This window comes from Myotis nattereri (genome assembly GCF_964212035.1).
Source record: "Myotis nattereri genome assembly, chromosome: 5".
NCBI classification, from domain to species: Eukaryota; Metazoa; Chordata; class Mammalia; order Chiroptera; family Vespertilionidae; genus Myotis; species Myotis nattereri.
Window position 1 is genome coordinate 82,612,660 of NC_138080.1, and position 18,222 is coordinate 82,630,881.

The 18,222-nt window shown below is 43.1% G+C and overlaps 1 protein-coding gene across 7 annotated transcripts in view; it reads left to right on the forward strand.

Annotated features, from left to right (window-relative positions):
• The window catches only part of LOC308518976 (protocadherin gamma-C4), a gene marked incomplete at its 5' end in the record, with an annotated part of 148,230 nt that overhangs the window by 32,246 nt on the left and 97,762 nt on the right, over positions 1–18,222 (forward strand). The window contains one exon of one of the 7 annotated variants that reach the window (XM_081090838.1): positions 6,191–11,275. The exons of 5 other annotated variants lie outside the window; for them this stretch is intronic. In XM_081090838.1, the coding sequence (XP_080946964.1) occupies positions 8,837–11,275 (2,439 nt within the window). Of the gene's footprint in view, positions 1–6,190; positions 11,276–13,855; positions 16,253–18,222 lie in introns of those variants that run through there. One more of the 7 variants, XM_081090833.1, reaches the window with a different exon arrangement.

Below are 18,222 nucleotides of genomic sequence, written 5' to 3' on the forward strand. Positions count from 1 at the left end.
ATTTTTCTTTCATACAAAGTCACCTTGTGATGGTCTTGAAATTTTTGTTAATCCTAAAACAATATATCCTGAAACATTTTTAATACATTTGTACCTCACACACTCATTGTGAGACACATTAGCTATATATAATTAAACATAAATCCAGACAATTAAGTGTTTTTCTTAGTTTCAATGCAGTCAATCCTAAATTGTGGTTTATATATACCCTATACTCTATAATATATAATATTTTTCATTGTAGCCCATATATTTTCACTTCGTTTGCACGTTTTAAAAAGTATACACAGATATTGGCTAAATTAGGGCTTAATTTACATTTTGATTTAAAATAGATAATGAAAAATTTTAAATGACAACACTTAACTGTCACTAGGTGAATTGGTTCAAATATGTTTGTGGTTGTTGGTTCCCTTATTGAAAATGGGACAAATATAAATTGCGGTGGGGTGTGATAATTAAAGATTTACAGAAAAGTGTAATCTTTCTGTTCTCCAAGGCCATAAGAGATATCACCACAAAAATGAATGGTAAATTCCAGGGAGCATTTAAAATTATTAAAATAGGTTCTTTTATTTTTCCAAATGCTTCTCACTCTTGGGGAGAGAAATTTTATAAGTGCTATCTATGCAGATTTAGCTGAATTCAGATCTTCTCTATGATCTTTTCACAAATACGATGCAGTATTAAGTTAGGACTCTAAGCGTCGCTGTTCACTAACCCGGGTAAGGAAAGCCATGAGAACTCCAGTTACATCCTCCAAGCACAAAGCAGATCAGATACAAAAGCTCTGCAGCTGCGCAAAAATTCTGACCTAAAACGCCTCGCATCGGAACTCTGCCTGTTTATGGATCTTGAACTTTAATTCTGAGAAGCCCAAGAACAGAGCGAACCTGTTCCGCCTACGCATCCCTCCAGGGAAGTCCATAAGGAGCCAGTAATGGCGGCTCTGCAAAGGCGCTGGCACCACAGCCGGTTTGTCCTGCTTTATATGCTCCTGGGGACGCTGTGGGGGGCCGGGGTCCCGGCTGGACCAATCCGTTACTCCATTCCTGAGGAACTGGACAAAGGCTCCTTCGTGGGCAACATCGCGGAAGATCTCCGGCTGGAGCCCCAGGAGCTGGCGGAGCGCGGAGCCCGAATTGTCTCCAGAGGTAGGACGCAGCTTTTTGCTCTGAATACTCAAAGAGGCAGCTTGGTCACCGCGGGCAGGATAGACAGGGAGGAGCTCTGTGCTCAGAGCCCGCGTTGTTTGGTGAGTTTTAACATCCTCATTGAGGACAAATTAAATCTTTATCCCGTAGAGGTGGAAATAGTGGACATTAATGACAATACACCCCAATTCTTAAGGGAAGAATTGGAAGTGAAAATTCTTGAAAACGCAGTCCCATCCTCTCGTTTTCCACTAGTGGAGGTCTCTGACCCGGATGTGGGAGTGAACTCTCTTCAGGGCTTCAAGCTCAGCGGGAGTAGTCACTTCTCAGTGGACGTGTCAAGTGAAACTGATGGGCCCAAATACCCGGAGCTGGTGCTGGAGCACGCTCTGGACCGGGAGGGACAGTCTATTCACCACTTGGTTCTTACTGCCATGGATGGAGGTGACCCTGTCCGTTCAGGCATTGCGAGAATTCTGGTAACTGTCCTAGATGCAAATGATAATCCTCCAGTGTTTACTCGGCCTGTCTACCTTGTGAGTGTTCCTGAAAATCTGCCAATAGGTACACCACTGTTGTCAGTAAATGCCACCGACCAGGATGAAGGGGTCCACGCAGAAGTAACATATTCCTTTGTGAGAATAACAGAAAAGATCTCAAAGATTTTCTGCTTGAATGTTTTCACGGGAGAATTATCAATTTCTGCAAATCTAGACTATGAGGATTCCAGCTTTTATGAGTTGGAGGTTGAAGCTCGGGATCAGCCAGGTCTACAAGGCAGAGCAAAAGTCTTAATAACTGTCTTAGATGTGAATGATAATGTACCAGAAGTAATAGTCACATCTGGAGGCAAGTCAGTTGTGGAAAGTACTCCTCCAGGAACAGTAATTGCTCTTTTTCAAGTATATGACCGTGACTCTGGACTGAATGGCCTGGTAACATGTTCTATCTCAAAAAGTCTGCCATTTGAGCTAGAAAAGTCAGTAGACAATTATTATCGATTAGTGACCAATACAGTTCTAGATCGAGAACAGGTATCCCTGTACAATATCACTGTGACAGCCACAGACAAAGGGGTGCCACCTCTGTCTACAGAAACCTTGATCTCTCTACATGTGGCAGACACCAACGACAACCCACCTTCCTTTCCCCACTCCTCCTACTCTGTCTATGTCCCTGAGAACAACCCTAGAGGTGCTTCCATCTTCACTGTAACTGCACACGACCCTGACAGTGATGAGAATGCCAGAGTCACTTACTCCCTGGATGAAGACACCATCCAGGGTGTGCCTCTATCCTCCTATGTCTCCATCAACTCTGACACTGGTGTCCTGTATGCATTGCACTCCTTCGACTATGAGCAGTTCCGTGACTTGCAATTGAGAGTGACTGCACATGACAGCGGGGACCCACCGCTCAGCAGCAACGTGTCCCTGGGTCTGTTTGTGCTGGACCAGAATGACAATGCACCCGAAATACTGTACCCTGCCATCCCCACCGACGGGTCCACTGGTGTGGAGCTGGCACCCCGCTCTGCAGAACCCGGATACCTGGTGACCAAGGTGGTGGCAGTGGACAGAGACTCTGGCCAGAACGCCTGGCTGTCCTACCGCCTGCTCAAGGCCAGCGAGCCAGGACTCTTCGTGGTGGGGCTGCACACGGGCGAGGTGCGCACTGCGCGGGCCCTGTTGGATAGAGATTCGCTCAAGCAGAGCCTGGTGGTGGCAGTTCAGGACCATGGCCAGCTCCCTCTGTCGGCCACTGTCACGCTCACTGTGGCGGTGGCTGACAGCATCCCAGATGTTCTGGCTGACCTGGACAGCCTGGAGATCCCTCACGACTCTGAAGCCTCAGGCCTCACTCTGTACCTGGTGGTGGCAGTGGCTGTGGTCTCCTGCGTCTTTCTCGCCTTTGTCATCATCCTGCTGGCACTCAGGCTCAGGCGCTGGCACACGTCACGCCATCTGCAGGGTTCTGGAGGTGGGTTGGTGGGCGTACCTGCCTCGCACTTTATGGACGTGGACGGAGTACGGGCTTTCCTGCAGACCTATTCCCATGAGGTCTGCCTCACTGCTGACTCTCGGAAGAGTCACCTAATCTTCCCCCAGCCCAACTATGCAGACACACTCATCAGCCAGGAGAGCTGTGAGAAAAGCGATCCTCTTTTGCTTCAGGAAGACTCAGGTTTTTGTAAAGAGGAAGGCTCCCTTGTTCAGGTGAGATTATTGCTTTTATTGGTTTTATTTGAACAGAAAATTTAAAAATTCTATTTGATCAGAGCTTAGTCTTTTTAGTATTTTGCAGTGAATCATATAATTTTTATAACAGTTTTTCTTTGTTAATAGAGCTCTATCTTAGTTTTCTTACATTTTACCAAAATAATCTTAATAATGTATGCCCTGGATTTTCTTTTACTTTTCTCCTCTTGGCAAGCTCTTTGTGCCTTTGGTTACATACATCTCATTTCTTAGATATTTCTTTTCCATTATGTGACATTTCTGAGATTCTTGTTCTAATGTGAAAACTAAATTGCAGGTTTTTAAAAAGAAGCTCAACTTCTTGGGTTTTTTCCCCCAGTTTTAATTAATAGCGAGTATTTTCTGAAATTATGGAGATCTGTGAGAGATTTCCCCCCTTACTACTTAGTAATAAAAAATTATTTATATAAAAGATTAAAACAATTAAGAAAACCAGATTGGTGTTTGAAGACATGAATATCCTTGGAACTACCTGAATATCTTTGAAACTATCTGTTTTTCATCTTGGGCCAGTCACAATATCAATAGTCCTCAAAGTAAAAATTAAATTAAAAAGACTTGTCTTATGTACCTCACAGAAAATATGGGGAAATATTTTAAAATGAAAATGGGGGATGGGAGATATCTGTAATACTATCAACAATAAAAAATGTATTTAAATAAATAAATAAATGAAAATTAGCCCTGGCGGGTCAGTTGGTTGGAACATCGTTCCCATTGCCAACGTTGTGGGTTCAATCCCTGGTCAGGACACATACAAGAATCAACCAATGAATGCATAAATAAGTGGCACAACAAATCCATGTTTCTCTCTCTTTCCTTCCTCTCTCTCTCAATAATTTTTAAGAGAAAGTGAATGTTAAAATATGCTCATAGTGTCACAGGATACAACTCTAAAAATAGAGGAGTGACTAATGAATGGGAGAATAAAGACTTAATAATGTTCAACTAAGAATTTAAATAATTAGCAAATGTAACCCAGATAAAATAAGGCTCTGTCATGCAGGAACTCTGTTCAAATATTTAAGGAACAAAGGGTTGTCATTTAAAAGAATAATTAGTCTAATTCACTGTGGCCCAAAGATGTGACTGAAACTATGGCTTGATGAGTAGGAAAAAGAAAAGCAGCCTGGCCAGTGTGGTTCAGTGGTTGAGCAACAACCTATGAAACAGGAGATCACAGTTTGATTCCCATCAGGGAACATATTGGGGTTGAGCGTTGCAGGCTCTATCCCCAACAGGAGGCAGCCAATCAATGATTCCCCCTCATCATTGATGTTTCTATCTCTCTCTCCCTCTTCCTTCCTCTTTGAAATGAAAAAAAAAAATACATTTTTAAAAAAGAAAAGTTTTGAGATGTCAAAGTTGTTTTATCAGAAAATGGACTGCTAAGGAATTAGGAGATTCTATTATTGGCACTCTTAAAAAGTACCTAAGTTAATGGCCATGGAATTAATAGAATACTGGGGATAATATATTTTGATAAGTCGTTGAACTACATGATAGTCAAGTTCTGTTCCAGTTCTGAGCTGGACTAGTCTATGATCTGATAAAGAATAGATTGATTACTTATGCATCTAAAACAAACAATTGCACAAGTAAAATAAACAATTGAGAAGATACTTTGATAATGAATGAGAATTTCTTTTGTAACCTGAAATTTTCAGTCTTCATAAAAACTGATTGAGTTGATGTCTTTAAATTAGCTGCTAAGGGTATAATACATGTTTTTCTAAATCAGTATTGTGGTAATTATACTTCAGCAACTGTAGAATTATTTATTTCAAGATCCCAAATGTGCCGAAACCGGTTTGGCTCAGTGGATAGAGCGTCAGCTTGCGGACTGAAAGGTCCCAGGTTCGATTCCGGTCAAGGGCATGTACCTGGGTTGCGGGCACATCCCCAGTAGGAGATGTGTAGGAGGCAACTGATCGATGTTTCTCTCTCATCGATGTTTCTGACTCTCTGTCTTTCTCCCTTCCTCTCTGTAAAAAATCAATAAAATATATTAAAAAAAAAAAAAAAGATCCCAAATGTATATGACTAACCAAGAGATTTCAGTCAGACACACTTTCAAAGCTGATTTGCGTAGGCATTTTTAATATAATTCTTTGATGGTTTTAATCAGAATTTAATAGTAAATAACAATTTTATTTCCCTTGAATCTTTGGTATTGATCAAGGTAGTCAGATGGTATCTTTTACGAATACACTCTGTAAATGTTAGATATTTTATTACATCACCAATTCTGGATAATTTAAACTACATCTTGAACCTTCATTGTTATAAGCTCATTAAGTGGTTTTATGAATAGTAGTACAATGGTTTATTTTATTCTCTTCTCTGCTCACTAACTGGGATAGTAGAATGGTCTATTTTTATTTACTTATGAGAGATAGATAGATAGTTTGTTTTTGCACTTATTTATGCATTAATTGGTTGATTCTTATATGTGCCCTGACCAGGGATTGAACTTGCAACTTTGGTGTATTGGGAGGATGCTCTAACCAACTGAGCTACTCAACCAGGGCAGTATCTGGTTTATTTTATTCTCTTATCTGAGTAACCTGTGACCATTTCATTTAAATAAAATATTTTACTGACAGAAAAAGTATCAGATTATACTCTCACAATAATAATTCATTCATGTGAACTGATCAAGTGTTCAATCCTGGCAACCATGGAATTTGCTAAGTTCTGACTAAATAATGCTCTTTGACCTACACACCATGTACATTATTATGAATAAGATAGTCTGAGATTTTGAGTATGCACTAAATTTTGAAGCTTCAAGAAAAATGTACCAAACCATTGGGCTATTTTATTATCTGTGAAAAACGCCAGTTTCTGATCAAACTTCTGTTGAAGTGGCAGTTATCAAAGGGGAAGCAGTAAAATCTTCGAATCATTGGAAAATACCTATATCTTTGCCTGGAAATGACAACCTAAACAGAAGTCCAAACAAATGGTTCTTCAATTTTTTAAAAGTTTCATAAAGAAAGGGGAGAAGATAACTCAATGCCTGGGAAGTCAAGTAGACTTTCCATATAATTTTTAATGCAAGTAAACAAATGAAGGTCAAGATTCTGTCCCAAAACTAAATCAATAATAACATACTCCCTTTAAAACTAAAGAATTATTTTGACTTTTACACTGTAGGCTTATGTTATATTTAAACATATTGTGGTACTCTAGTATACATTCTTAATATTTAATTTTATGTTGTAAAATAACTTAGAAAACTTGATACTAGAGATGATACAGCCATTTAATTTCTAAAGTGTGCTTTATTTTCAGAGTATGTGTATAATCTCATTTGTCTAGATATTATTTATTTAACTCCAAAGAAGGTGCCCAGAAGTAAAGTTAATTGAGACTTTAATGAAATAGTAGAATAAGAGACAAATATGAGATGACACTGTGAGTTTTGAAATATCAGATTTAAAAAAATCACGGCATTGGAAGCCATAATATCCAGACATGAAAGTTGTGTTTGCACATGTCTGCAAGTACTCATGATTTTTTATGACCATATGCTTTGCTTACATGAGCAAGAAGTTCAAAATTACTACTAAACAAAATGTATTTAACTCCTGTTTTTGAAATTAATCTGTAATACTCATATTGGTTCCTTTGAACAAAAGTTCTTTTATCTGCTTGGTAAAAACAAACATGACTGAGTTATTTTTCATAAATTGAAACAGCATTTCATTCAAAGTATCACCTGTATTTTGGAGCAATGCCATCAGAGAACACCAACTCAGCTAAGCATTTTCGATGTTACCTCTAGTTCCTCCTCCTGGTCTTGCTAGCTACCACCATGGGGGCTTAAGATAATTTACAAAGCAAGGCTATGTCTTGCTAGATCTTCGTTCCAAAACTGGTTACTTTCTTTTCTCCTGCAACTATGTGGAAGGGACTGTGTTTTATTTCTACCAGCTCAGTGTAACCTCAGATCCATCAAGAATTGCTTTTTGTTTCATTAACATAGGTAGAGAAATGAAAACCTCTAAGGATCCTTTCAGGACAGTCCTGCATGCATGCTCAATGGCTCTCTGTCTAGAGACCGACCTTTCTTTAACTATTCTGGAATAGGGTTGGATGATTATTTGAATTGCATAATGAAAAGAAGCAGTCAAACTAACACACATTTTCTTATGAATTCACAACCAGTAGAACCTCTGCTTACTTTGGCCTTCTGTCCCAAATAAGTTGTTTCTATAACTGATTGTTGCTGCTTAGCTTCTCTTCTCTAATGGTACTTTTTGAGCATAAAGCATCGGTTAAGGCCAACAATTATTCCTCTTTTTTTCTCAGAAGAAAGGGAGTGAGGATATCAATATTTCGACACAGGTTCTACTACTACATAGTCCAAGACAAAGGCAATTCCCTCTAATTTTTAAAATCATTAAGATGAAGGTATTGGACTAAACCATCTCCAAAGTTTAATCAAATCAAAAGCTTTATTAAACTACCTCTTCATAATTTAAAGACAAATTTGACTCTCTGAGTTTTACATGGTGGTGTCTAGTGCATAGTATGTGTTCAATAGTATTTAATTAATTTAAATTTGTTTTGCTTAGCTGGCATAGCTCAGTGGAACCAGGAGGTCACAGTTCAATTCCCAGTGCGGGCATATACCAGGATTGTGGGCTTGATTCCCAATGTGGGGCAGGCAGGAGGCAGCCAGCCAATGATTCTCTCTCATCATTGGTGTTTCTATCTCTCTCTCCCTCTCCCTTCCTCTCTGAAATCAATAAACATATTAAAACATAAAAAATAAAATAAAATCAGTAAAAATATATCCTCCGGTGAGGATTAAAGAGCAAAAAAATTCTTTTAAAAAAATAAAATAAATTTGTTTTACTCTAATGTAAACAGTTTCTATACAACATATTTCTTATGTATACACACACCTTTTTAAAACAAATCATTTTTTTCACCTGCAATGGCTGATTTTCTCTATGTGGAGTAAATAAAGTGTGAGGCAGTATCCAAGAGTCATTTCAAAGTTGAAAAGCAAACCAAGGAATTTTCAAAAATCATTAGGGACTAATAAACACTCATCCATGAACATTGTTGTATCAATTCACAGTTTCTTAAAATTCATGTTTTTGGGTTAAAGAAATATAAACGGAAGAATTTTGAAGGCTAAAACCAGTTTTCTGAAAAAGCAATTATTTTGCCTTCAATGTGGTGCAGTAACATAGTAAGGACTCTGAGCGCCGCTGTTCACCAACCAGGAGAAAGATCCGCCGGAACTACCGAGCTTTTACAGGACAACGAAACGCCAGATTGAGACAAACGCTTTTCCAAGGAACATCAAACTCAGACCCATATTCTCCTGGATTTGGGGCTCCTTTTCCGAATACAGAGCGTTCCAGGAAACATCCGGAAACACAGCAGGAGGTAGCCCAGGGCCTAATGATCTGCACGACAATGGCGGCCCCGGAGAGGGGCCGGAATTACAGAGGATTCATCCTGCTCTCCATCCTCCTGGGAACCCGGAGCGAAGCCTGGGCAGGACACATTCTCTATTCTGTGCCGGAGGAGACAGACAAAGGGTCTTTTGTGGGTAATATCGCCAAGAATCTGGGGCTGGAGGCCCAGGAGCTGGCGGAGCGCGGAGTCCGCATCGTCTCCAGAGGTAGGACGCAGCTTTTCGCTCTGAATAAGAGAACTGGCAGCTTGGTCACGGCGGGCAGGATAGACCGGGAGGAGCTCTGCGCTCAGAGCGCGCGGTGTCTGGTGAGTTTTAACATCCTGATAGAAGATAAAATGAATCTTTACCCTATAGAAGTGGAAATAATGGATGTTAATGACAATGCTCCTAGGTTCTTGACTGAAGAAATGAATGTAAAAATAATGGAGAATACAGCTCCTGGGGTGCGGTTTCCGTTAAAAGAGGCTAGGGATCCGGATGTGGGCACAAACTCCCTCCAGAGCTACCAGCTCAGCCCCAATCGCCACTTCTCCCTGCTTGTGCAAACTGGAGAGGATGGAACTAAATATCCGGAGTTAGTGCTGGAGCGGGTGCTGGACCGGGAGGAGGAGGCGATTCACCACCTCCTCCTCACAGCCTCTGACGGTGGTGACCCACCCTTATCTGGCACCGCCCGCATCCAAGTGGTGGTGTTGGATGTGAATGATCATGCGCCAGTCTTCTCTTTGCCTCAGTACCAAGTCACTGTCCCTGAGAATGTGCCGGTGGGCACAAGACTGCTCACAGTAAATGCTATCGACCTCGATGAGGGAGTCAATGGGGAAGTGACATACTCTTTTTGGAAAATAACTCCAAAAATTCTGCAGATATTCCAACTGAACTCCCACACAGGAGAATTGTCAACTTCAGAAAGCCTAGATTATGAAGAATCCAGCTACTATGAAATGGAAGTTCAGGCTCAGGACGGTGCTGATAGTATGACAAGGGCTAAAGTACGGGTCACCATTTTAGATGTGAATGACAATGCCCCAGAAGTGACTATAACATCTGTAAGCAGCTCAATCCCTGAAGATACTCCCCCTGGAACAGTAATTGCTCTTTTATACTTTCAAGACCGAGATTCCGGAAAGAATGGTGAGGTGACCTGCACTATTTCAGAAAATCTACCTTTCAAGTTAGAAAGATCAATAGACAATTATTATAGATTGGTGACAGCAAAAAACCTAGACCGAGAAATACTCTCTGTGTACAACATCACACTGAAAACCACAGATGGTGGAACCCCGCCCTTGTCCACAGAAACTCACATCTCCATAAAGGTGTCAGACACCAATGACAACCCACCATCCTTTCCCCACTCCGCCTACTCTGTCTATGTCCCTGAGAACAACCCCAGAGGTGCTTCCATCTTCACTGTGACTGCACACGACCCTGACAGTGATGAGAATGCCAGAGTCACTTACTCCCTGGATGAAGACACCATCCAGGGTGTGCCTCTATCTTCCTATGTCTCCATCAACTCTGACACTGGTGTCCTGTATGCATTGCACTCCTTCGACTATGAGCAGTTCCGTGACTTGCAATTGAGAGTGACTGCTCATGACAGCGGGGACCCACCGCTCAGCAGCAACGTGTCCCTGAGTCTGTTTGTGCTGGACCAGAATGACAATGCACCCGAAATACTGTACCCTGCCATCCCCACCGACGGGTCCACTGGTGTGGAGCTGGCACCCCGCTCTGCAGAACCCGGATACCTGGTGACCAAGGTGGTGGCAGTGGACAGAGACTCTGGCCAGAACGCCTGGCTGTCCTACCGCCTGCTCAAGGCCAGCGAGCCAGGACTCTTCGTGGTGGGGCTGCACACGGGCGAGGTGCGCACTGCGCGGGCCCTGTTGGATAGAGATTCGCTCAAGCAGAGCCTGGTGGTGGCAGTTCAGGACCATGGCCAGCTCCCTCTGTCGGCCACTGTCACGCTCACTGTGGCGGTGGCTGACAGCATCCCAGATGTTCTGGCTGACCTGGGCAGCCTGGAGGTCCCTCACGACTCTGAAGCCCCAGGCCTCACTCTGTACCTGGTGGTGGCAGTGGCTGTGGTCTCCTGCGTCTTTCTCGCCTTTGTTATCATCCTGCTGGCACTCAGACTGAGGCGCTGGTCCACATCGCGCATGCTCCAAGCTTCAGGGGGCGGGTTCGCTGGGGTGCCAGCTTCACACTTTGTGGGTGTGGACGGGGTGCACGCATTCCTGCAGACCTATTCCCAGGAGGTCTCCCTCACCGCGGACTCAGGAAAGAGTCACCTGATCTTCCCCCAGCCCAACTATGCAGACACGCTCATCAGTGATGACAGCTGTGAGAAAAAAGATCCCTTTTTAGCACCCATAGATTTTCATGAATGTAAGGATGAAGCTCAAAGTATTCAGGTGAGTACAATCATTCATTTAGCTTTATATTCTTGAGGAATTATACTTTGTGTAAATATCTTTATTGCTTTGTGAAGGCAGTATTTTGAAGATGCGGTAAAAAACAAAACAAAACAACACTTTAAAAAGTTAAAGCATGTTAAATGGTTTATTCCAGTGGTGATATTTTAACATGGAGCACTTATTAACATAAGATTTGGTATCATTTCTATAGGAGATGCCTATGGATGAGATTATGAATAAGTGGACTATCACATTTGTATACCTCCCACCTAGTTTCCATTTGATGTTCTTAGTCCATGTAGTTTATCAAGGAGAATGAAGGGACTGCTCAGGATTCTCTTTAGGTCAGATGTACAAAAGGCTCTTGCAGATTGTTTCGGTCTGAATTTTTTTCTGTGTCTGGCTTCTGCCTCCATGTACCTCAACTTGATGACCTTGAAAAATCTCACTTGCTTCCTGACCTATTTAAAGCATACGGGTCTATTAAAGTTGGGTCCTGGTGGAAGGTTGGGAAAATGCCTGAAGAAAAAAAAATGTGCGTTTCAAGCTTCACTATAGCAATCTGTGTTTCAATCATTTTTATATCAATGATAAGCATGGAGTCCACTGCCACACTGAAGGTCGTTGTTCAAAAACAATAAAATATGACGTCAAATAAAATGTCTTTTCAAGTATTGTAAGTGGCATTTGTGAAATAGGCAGTTACATGTTTCACCACAAAATTCCTTTGTGCAGTTTTAGTGGTACAGCCATGTGAAGTGTGACTGTGGGCTCTCCAAGTAGGATCCTGGGATGCTGGCTTTATGAAACAAACATCTCACATACTCAAGTCCTAGACCAGTAGTTGGACTTTACTTATTGGGTCTGCTCAAAAATTCAGTCAGAAATAATGTAATCTGGGACTAACTACTTTTATAGTCTAAGTTAGTGGCTTTCAACCTTTTTCATCTCATGGCACACATAACTAGTTACCAAAATTATGTGGCACACTGAAAACTATATTTTTTGCTGACCTGACAAAATATAGGTATAATTTTGATTCATTTGCACCAGCTGCCTATAGTAGTGTTGGCTGTTGTCATTTTTTATTTGACAATCCAAGGGAAAAGAGGTCAGTTCCCCTGACTAAATAATCAGGTGTTGCATGTTTTAAAAATTCTGAGGCACACCAGTGTGCCTACCTGAGCACACTGGTTGAAAATTGCTGCTCTAAGTATAAAATTTCAGTACACTTCAATCCGTCAATTGATTAGCATCTGGAAGGGGTTGATGACAAGGTAATCTTGTTTCCAGCAACCTTTTGAGTGTTAATTTAAACAGTTTTTCTAGTAGAGTGTTGTGTTTGCTGATATTTTCCATATAAAGAAAATGTGTAATACTGTGAGTATATTTTACATATTTTGCAGTGTTCAGATGTATAGTCACTTGTGGAACAGTCAATGTTACTAACGTTCTGTGAAGCAGAAATATGGTTATCAGGCATATTGAAAAAGAAAATTACCCTATCCAATTTATTAGATGCTTAACATTTTTTAAACAAAGGGGAGAAATTGTCGCTAAACTCATGAGCTACTGCAAATAAACTTTCTAGGAACTATCTTTATTTGAAGTCATCATGGGACGTTATATAAGTACAGAAGTGAGAACTATGACTCAGGGTAATAGACCATAATTAGTCACTTTGTGTTGCAAGGTAAAATATTATTCCCCTGATAACTTTGAGGAGTGATGTTACATTTCATAACTAGGAAAATAATTGTGTAATGGGACGGAGAGGGATAGGCTAACTCCTTTCTGGCTACATTATGTCATTGACTGAGATACTAGAATTTAAAATCAGGTAATATTACTATAAATAAATCACGGAAACAATTTTGGAAGAAGAGAGGTATTTGGAGGTAAGTATAAATTGTGCCCTTTTAAAGAAAATTACTGATGCTCTCTGGGAAAAAAAATTAAAGGGAATGAACATGGAGATACCCAAAATGTAAAAACAAGGAGAAAAGAAACAAAGGAAGAAACATAGAACTTTATCCAATGTATTGCTAACTAATAAGTATTCAAAATTACTGTACTCCGAGATCGTTTGACCAAGTCTGTTATAGTCATCTATTACTAGTGTGGATTTGAAGATTGGGGAATAATTATGTTAACAAACAGAGTTTATGTATTCAATCTATGTGATTTCCTTAAAACTTTGAAATGGGATAATGATACAAATTAAACATTAATAAATACATAGACATAAAACTTGTCCAGTCCAGCGCACGATTATACTTACTGTAGCTGGTTAGCCTGAAGCAGCAGAGGCTGCAGTTTCACAGTGCGGACTCTGGGCGCCGCTGTTGGCCAGAGTGGAGAGCTGGGCGCTGGCGATCGCCTCGCGCAGCCGCAGCTCGCTTTCCTCCGCTCACTCGCTAGAGCTGGCCTTTCCACCGCTCCCTCCCCCGGAAAAGAAGAAACCCTGACCCCCACGCAGGAACTAAAGGCTGCTCGGGGCTCCGGGCATCCGCGACACAGACGTCACTGGTCCTCCGGCGTCTTCAGGCCGGTGAGCACGCTGAGGGGAGCAGAGGGATGGGGGGCGGCGCTGGGGGCAGGGGCTGGGCCGAGCGGCGGCCGGTGCTCTTTCCCTTCCTGCTGTCTTTGTTCTGCCCGGCGCTCTCCGAGCCGCTGCGCTACCGGATTCCCGAGGAAATGCCCGAGGGCTCGGTGGTGGGGCACCTCGCCAAGGACCTGGGACTCGGTGTCCGCGAGTTACCGACTCGAAAACTGCGCGTCAGCTCTGAGAAGCCTTACTTCACTGTGAGCGCAGAGCGCGGGGACTTACTGGTGAGCGGCAGGCTGGACCGGGAGCAGATCTGCGGGAAGAAGCCAGTGTGCGCTCTGGAATTTGAGGCTGTTGCTGAAAAGCCACTGAACTTTTACCACGTGAACGTGGAGATCGAGGATATTAATGACCACCCTCCCAAATTCATGCAAAACTCCTTTGAGCTGCAAATAAGTGAGTCCACAAAGCCCGAGGCACGATTTATCTTAGGATCTGCCCATGATGCAGATATTGGTACCAACTCATTACAGAATTATCAGCTCAGTCCCAATGATCATTTCTTACTCGTGAATAAGGAGAAAGTAGATGGTAGCAAATACCCCGAGCTAGCATTGAAGATGCCTTTAGATCGGGAGGAGCAGAAGTCCTACCACTTGACCTTGACTGCCTTGGACGGCGGGGATCCACCCCTAAGCAGCACTGCTCAGATACAAGTCCTCGTGACTGATGCCAATGATAACCCTCCAGTGTTCAGCCAAGAGTTATACAGGGTGGGCCTTCCGGAGAACGTGTTCCCAGGCACCACTGTGCTTAGAGTGATGGCCACCGACCAGGATGAGGGGGTCAATGCGGAGATCACCTTCTCTTTCACTGAAGCAGGCCAGACCACCCAGTTTGACCTGAATTCTACTACTGGGGAAATTACTACTCGAAATACACTAGATTTTGAGGAAGTCAAGGAATATTCCATCGTTTTGGAAGCAAGGGATGGTGGAGGAATGATTGCCCAGTGTACCGTGGAGATACAAGTCCTAGACGTAAATGATAATATCCCAGAAGTGATATTTCAATCTCTCACAGATGTTATTATGGAGGACACCAGGCTAGGAACATACATTGCTTTACTTAAAGTCCGTGACAAGGATTCGGGGGACAATGGAGAAGTTACTTGTAAATTAGAAGGTGAGGTTCCGTTTAAATTGCTAACTTATTCGAGAAACACGTATAAATTAGTGACAGACGGAGTTCTAGACCGTGAGCAGACCCCAGAGTACAATGTCACCATCACAGCCACCGACAGGGGCAAGCCGCCCCTCTCCTCCAGCACCACCGTCACCCTGCGCGTCACCGACGTCAACGACAACGCCCCGGTTTTCCGGCAGCCAGCCTACCTGGCCCACGTGCCAGAAAACAACCCGCCCGGGGCCTCCATCGCGCAGGTCAGCGCCTCCGACCCCGACCTGGGACCCAACGGCCAGGTGTCCTACTCCATCGTGGCCAGCGACCTGGAGCCACGGGCGCTGTCGTCCTACGTGTCCGTGAGCGCGCACAGCGGGGTGGTGTTCGCGCAGCGCGCCTTCGACCACGAGCAGCTGCGCGCCTTTGAGCTGACGCTGCAGGCGCGCGACCAGGGCTCGCCCGCGCTCAGCGCCAACGTGAGCCTGCGCGTGCTGGTGGGCGACCGCAACGACAACGCGCCCCGGGTGCTGTACCCGGCGCTGGGGCCCGACGGCTCTGCGCTCTTCGACACGGTGCCGCGCGCCGCGCAGCCGGGCTACCTGGTCACCAAGGTGGTGGCGGTGGACGCGGACTCGGGACACAATGCCTGGCTGTCCTACCACGTGCTGCAGGCCAGCGAGCCCGGGCTCTTCAGCCTGGGGCTGCGCACGGGCGAGGTGCGCACGGCCAGACCTTTGGGCGACAGGGACGCGGCCCGCCAGCGCCTCCTGGTGGCCGTGCGGGACGGGGGACAGCCACCCCTCTCTGCCACCGCCACGCTGCTCCTGGTCTTTGCTGACAGCCTGCAAGAGGCGCTGCCGGACCTGAGCGAACGTCCTACGCCCTCTGACCCCCAGGCTGAGCTGCAGTTCTATCTGGTGGTGGCCTTGGCCTTGATCTCCGTGCTCTTCCTCCTCGCGGTGATACTGGCGGTCGCACTGCGCTTGCGACGCCCCTCCAGCCCCACCACCTGGGGCTGCTTTCAGCCTGGTCTCTGTGTCAAGTCTGGACCTGTGGCTCCCCCCAACTACAGTGAAGGGACTTTACCTTATTCCTACAATCTGTGCGTGGCCCAAGCTGGAAAGACAGAGTTTAATTTTCTAAAATGTAATGAGCAGTTGAGTTCAGGACAAGACATACTTTGTGGTGATTCAGCTGGGGCCTTATTTCCACTTTGTAATTCCAGTGAGTCGACTTCCCAGCCGGTGAGTTTCCTTTAAGCACAACCTGCTTCCTTTGGCCTACCCAGTTCTCCATGTTCACAGGGAAACATACAGTTTCAAATCTAAAGGTTGTCTTCGGAAAGTTGTAGCTAGTCAAAAAACTGTCACACCATTCTTCAAGGGAGGTTGAAGTAGGAGCAGTTATGCGTCTTTTAGGGATATCTTTCCAGGCTCAGATTTAGGAAGGATTGAGGGTGTGGGTTTATCTACAGAGGGAAACATCATACAAGGCAATGGGCTCTCTTGTAAAAGCTTGAGATTTTCCCTGAAATGTTTCTTTCTATCACTTAATTCATGATTTTTCTTCAGCCTTGCCATACTATAAATGTAAAAGTAGGTAGTCATTTAAATAAGCCTTTAAAGCAGTGGTTCTCAACCTTCTGGCCCTTTAAATACAGTTCCTCATGTTGTGACTCAACCATAAAATTATTTTCGTTGCTACTTCATAACTGTAATGTTGCTACTATTATGAATCGTAATGTAAATATCTGATATGCAGGATGGTCTTAGGCGACCCTCCGTGAAAGGGTCGTTCAACCGCCAAAGGGGTCGCGACCCACAGGTTGAGAACCGCTGCTTTAAAGCAAAAAAAGAGGGTAAAATTAGATATTTTTCTTAACTGATTTAACTGTTATGGTTTTCATACTAATCCAACGTTTTGTCTCTATTTGCTTCCCCTTTTGTTTCAAAAGCACCTAGAAACCTGGGGTTTTGTTTTGTTGTAGATGGACCCATTGTAACTCCATGCAATGTACTAGTGTGTGTGTGTGTGTGTGTGTGTGTGTAAAAATCTTTTGACTTAGTAGTAGGTCCATTATGCTCATCTGAAGATAAAAGTATGTTCTTCCTACTTACTTTTCAGGGTTAATCTGTATTGAAGCTCATTCTATAGACTCTTCCATCCAAGAAAAGATCATGTTTTTAACTTCCTTTTTTTTTTTTTTTTGCAACCTTAAACTAATAAAGCTAGACATCTCTTAGTTATTCTACTGTCTCTAGGGAAAATGTAGAGTTGAATTCTTAAAATTTTAGACAAAATTGCTTACTTGGTATATAAACAAGTATATACTCAAGATGATAACACATCGTTTCAGCCTTTTACTAGATCTCCCTTAGCAACTGCTTCAATTAGTGGCCATTTTACAAAGCATTGAGGAGACATTTGTTTGTATTGGCACTTTTTTATAATTTTGTGTTTTCCTTGATTTTTGTGGTTCTTTTGACCAAAATACTCATAAAAGTAAAAGTAATTTTAGAGCCCTAGCTGGTTTTGCTCAGTGGATAGGGCGTTGGCCTGCAGACTGAAGGGTCCTGGGTTCGATTCTGGCCAAGGGCACATGCCCAGGTTGTGGGCTCGATCCCCAGTAGGGGGAGTGCAGGAGGCAGCGGATCAATGATTCTCATCATTGATGTTTCTATCTCTCTCTCCCTCTCCCTTCTTCTCTGAAATGAATAAAGAAATGTATTTTTTAAAAAGTAATTTTAGAATATATGTCTACTTTAAGAATTTAATTGTCTGCTTTAAATTCTCTCTCATTGGTGAAAAATGGGATGGACATTTACTTTTTATTATAAATTCAATTGTGCCTTTCAAGTGTTTTCAAATAGAAAAAGTATAAATAATTTATTTATTTTTTTGTTTTGTTTTTAAATATATTTTATTGATTTTTTACAGAGAGGAAGGGAGAGAGATAGAGAGTTAGAAACATCGATGAGAGAGAAACATCGATCAGCTGCCTCCTGCACATCTCCCACTGGGGAGGTGCCCGCAACCCAGGTACATGCCCTTGACCGGAATCGAACCTGGGACCTTTCAGTCCGCAGGCCTACGCTCTATCCACTGAGCCAAACCGGTTTCAGCAAGAAAAAGTATAAATAATTTAAATAAAGAAGCAAATCAGTATAACCTCTGATAAAACTTGAAAGTAGAACTTAAACTGTTAGCATTTTAC